This window comes from Echinococcus granulosus, assembly GCF_000524195.1.
Source record: "Echinococcus granulosus chromosome Unknown EG_S00178, whole genome shotgun sequence".
NCBI lineage: Eukaryota > Metazoa > Platyhelminthes > Cestoda > Cyclophyllidea > Taeniidae > Echinococcus > Echinococcus granulosus.
The window spans coordinates 91,245-93,305 of NW_020170558.1; the positions used below are offsets into that span (position 1 = coordinate 91,245).

General features: G+C 41.3%; 1 protein-coding gene across 1 annotated transcript in view; it reads left to right on the forward strand. All coding sequences in view use genetic code 11, as the record gives it.

The window, feature by feature from the left end:
* EGR_09953 (Zinc finger protein) overlaps positions 1-1,602 on the forward strand; it is a gene marked incomplete at both ends in the record, with an annotated part of 17,953 nt that extends 16,351 nt beyond the window's left edge. Inside the window, 2 exons of the mRNA XM_024499202.1 lie at positions 1,401-1,464; positions 1,548-1,602. Coding sequence (XP_024346386.1) covers positions 1,401-1,464; positions 1,548-1,602 — 119 coding nt within the window. The remainder of the gene's footprint in view (positions 1-1,400; positions 1,465-1,547) is intronic.
* Positions 1,603-2,061: the final 459 nt, after the last annotated feature.

Here is a 2,061-nt window from a genome sequence, read left to right on the forward strand (position 1 = left end):
TAAGAGCACGGAGAATCAAGGGTATTCTTTGGCACTGAAGATAAAGATGGAGGTTGAATTTAGCAGTTGTTAGCCAGTTTTCGAAGTTCATATTAACCTTGATAGGGGGAGGTCTGTTGGTGTTGCCATTAGTGTGGAACGAGGCACGTAGATCCCCTCTTCCCTGTTCCTCATACTCTTAAAACAACCAAGTTGGTTTGATTTCGATGTTTTTATCGCGGGAAAAGTGGATCGGGAAAATTAGTACAAAGTTTAGGGAGAGAGGATAAGCAATCGCTCTCAGGTTTGGGAGACATCGACTCTGCCACCAGGTTTGAATTGTATCCGCGCCTCCTCTCTGAAAGAAACATTAAAACAAGGTAGGTAATGCAATATAATATCAGTAATGTTAGATATAAGCTAGTTCTTGGTTTATCTCACTCACTCCTGCTCTTATACCTTTTTAAATGAACAGATTAATTCGTTGGGTTATTTCCATAGCTGACAAAATCAGTACAAGTTTATGGATTCCGGATGAGGAGCTCTTCTCTGCCTCTGGAAATTCTTACGATGAATTTATCACGACGTTAGTGCAGATTGCTCCCTTTTTCCCTTAGTGGTACACTTAAACAACACGAGCATTCCATAGCCCTTTTGTCTTTTAAGCACGGTCTTCTAAACTTCCCCTTTTAGTTGTCGTTTTTTATGCCATTGTTAGTGAGCAAAACCTCGTCTTTGAATATCACTAGTGGAGCACCTTTTTAGGTCTGCATCATGGTGTGTTAAACAAGTATTGGCTAAGTATGAAGTTGCGCGTTTTGAACGAAGCTGTTTGTAGACGAGAGGACTTTCAGCATGTGTACTTTATCATTGTTCCTCGGACAGCTGAAGTCTGAGCCCTTGCCCTTTCGAATGTTAAATATGTTAGCTGTAAGTAGTGCTTCATAATTTTATGGTCTACTGCAGTGTCATTATTGACTTAGGGGAATACATTACTTCTCCGTTATATCCTTCAGAATATGTCTTATAGCTGAGGATTGAAAGCAATTCCATTTTACTTAGTACAGTCGACGAATAACGGGCAATTATATGCTTATTGGCTATTTTGCTAAAACAACTATAAGTTTAATAGTACAGACTTTCCCATTGCTGTTAAAATTTTTATGTAGAAAAGAATCTAATCTATAATGCAGCAATCTTTATGTATTTATTATTAGAAGTTCGATTTTTTAGTTTCAGGACGCTTCGGTCTGTTTGAATTTGTCAGGAATCGTACGTTTTGCTTCTCCCGCTTGGGGGCGGCTCACTTGGATTTACATGTGCACGCCTGCATTGTTTGCTGCGGTGTTTTTTGACGGTTTTCCTCTTACTTGTCACTGATGTTCATGATTGTTAAAATTCCTGCTAATTTTTCTATTTAGACGTTCGATTTATTGGAAGTCGAATTAGAGTTTGTTCTACTCCTCTTAAATCAAGTTCTGACCTGTAAGTAGCTTGGCGTTATTTTGAGTCGACGTGCGTATATGGTGTCATTATTTCATCTGTCTATTTTTTAACTGCACCAACAGGAGAAATGTCACGATAAAAGAACTCATGGAGTCAGCAGGAAAGAAGTGTGACTGAGCAATCAGGTCAACTAAATTAAAGAGTTGAGGTCAGATACTAAGCATCCCCATGCGCCTATATCCAGCTTAGTTGCAGCGACAGATCCAAGGTCATGTGCATATTATGTCACAAGGTTTTGAGGTGAGGGAAAATCAGAGAAGCGAGATGCGTTTTTGTAAAGAAGTGCTTTTGAGGAGGGGAGTGAAGAATGGCATCTGCGAAATTGAACAGGGCCACAGGCGCGGGTAGCAACAGAAGGCATACGAGGATGAGAACGCCAATGTTAGTGGAGTGATGAAGTGCTCACTGATGCCATTAACTGATAGCGGAAAGAAGCACATGCTCGATGGCGTATGTAGCGCTACTCCGATGGACAGCTAGTGGGCTCTGCGGGGAGAGACAGCGAGCTTCTGTTAAATGAGTACACGGCATACGACACGGTCCACGTCGGGCAGCGCTGCCTTGTTTGGGTCAACC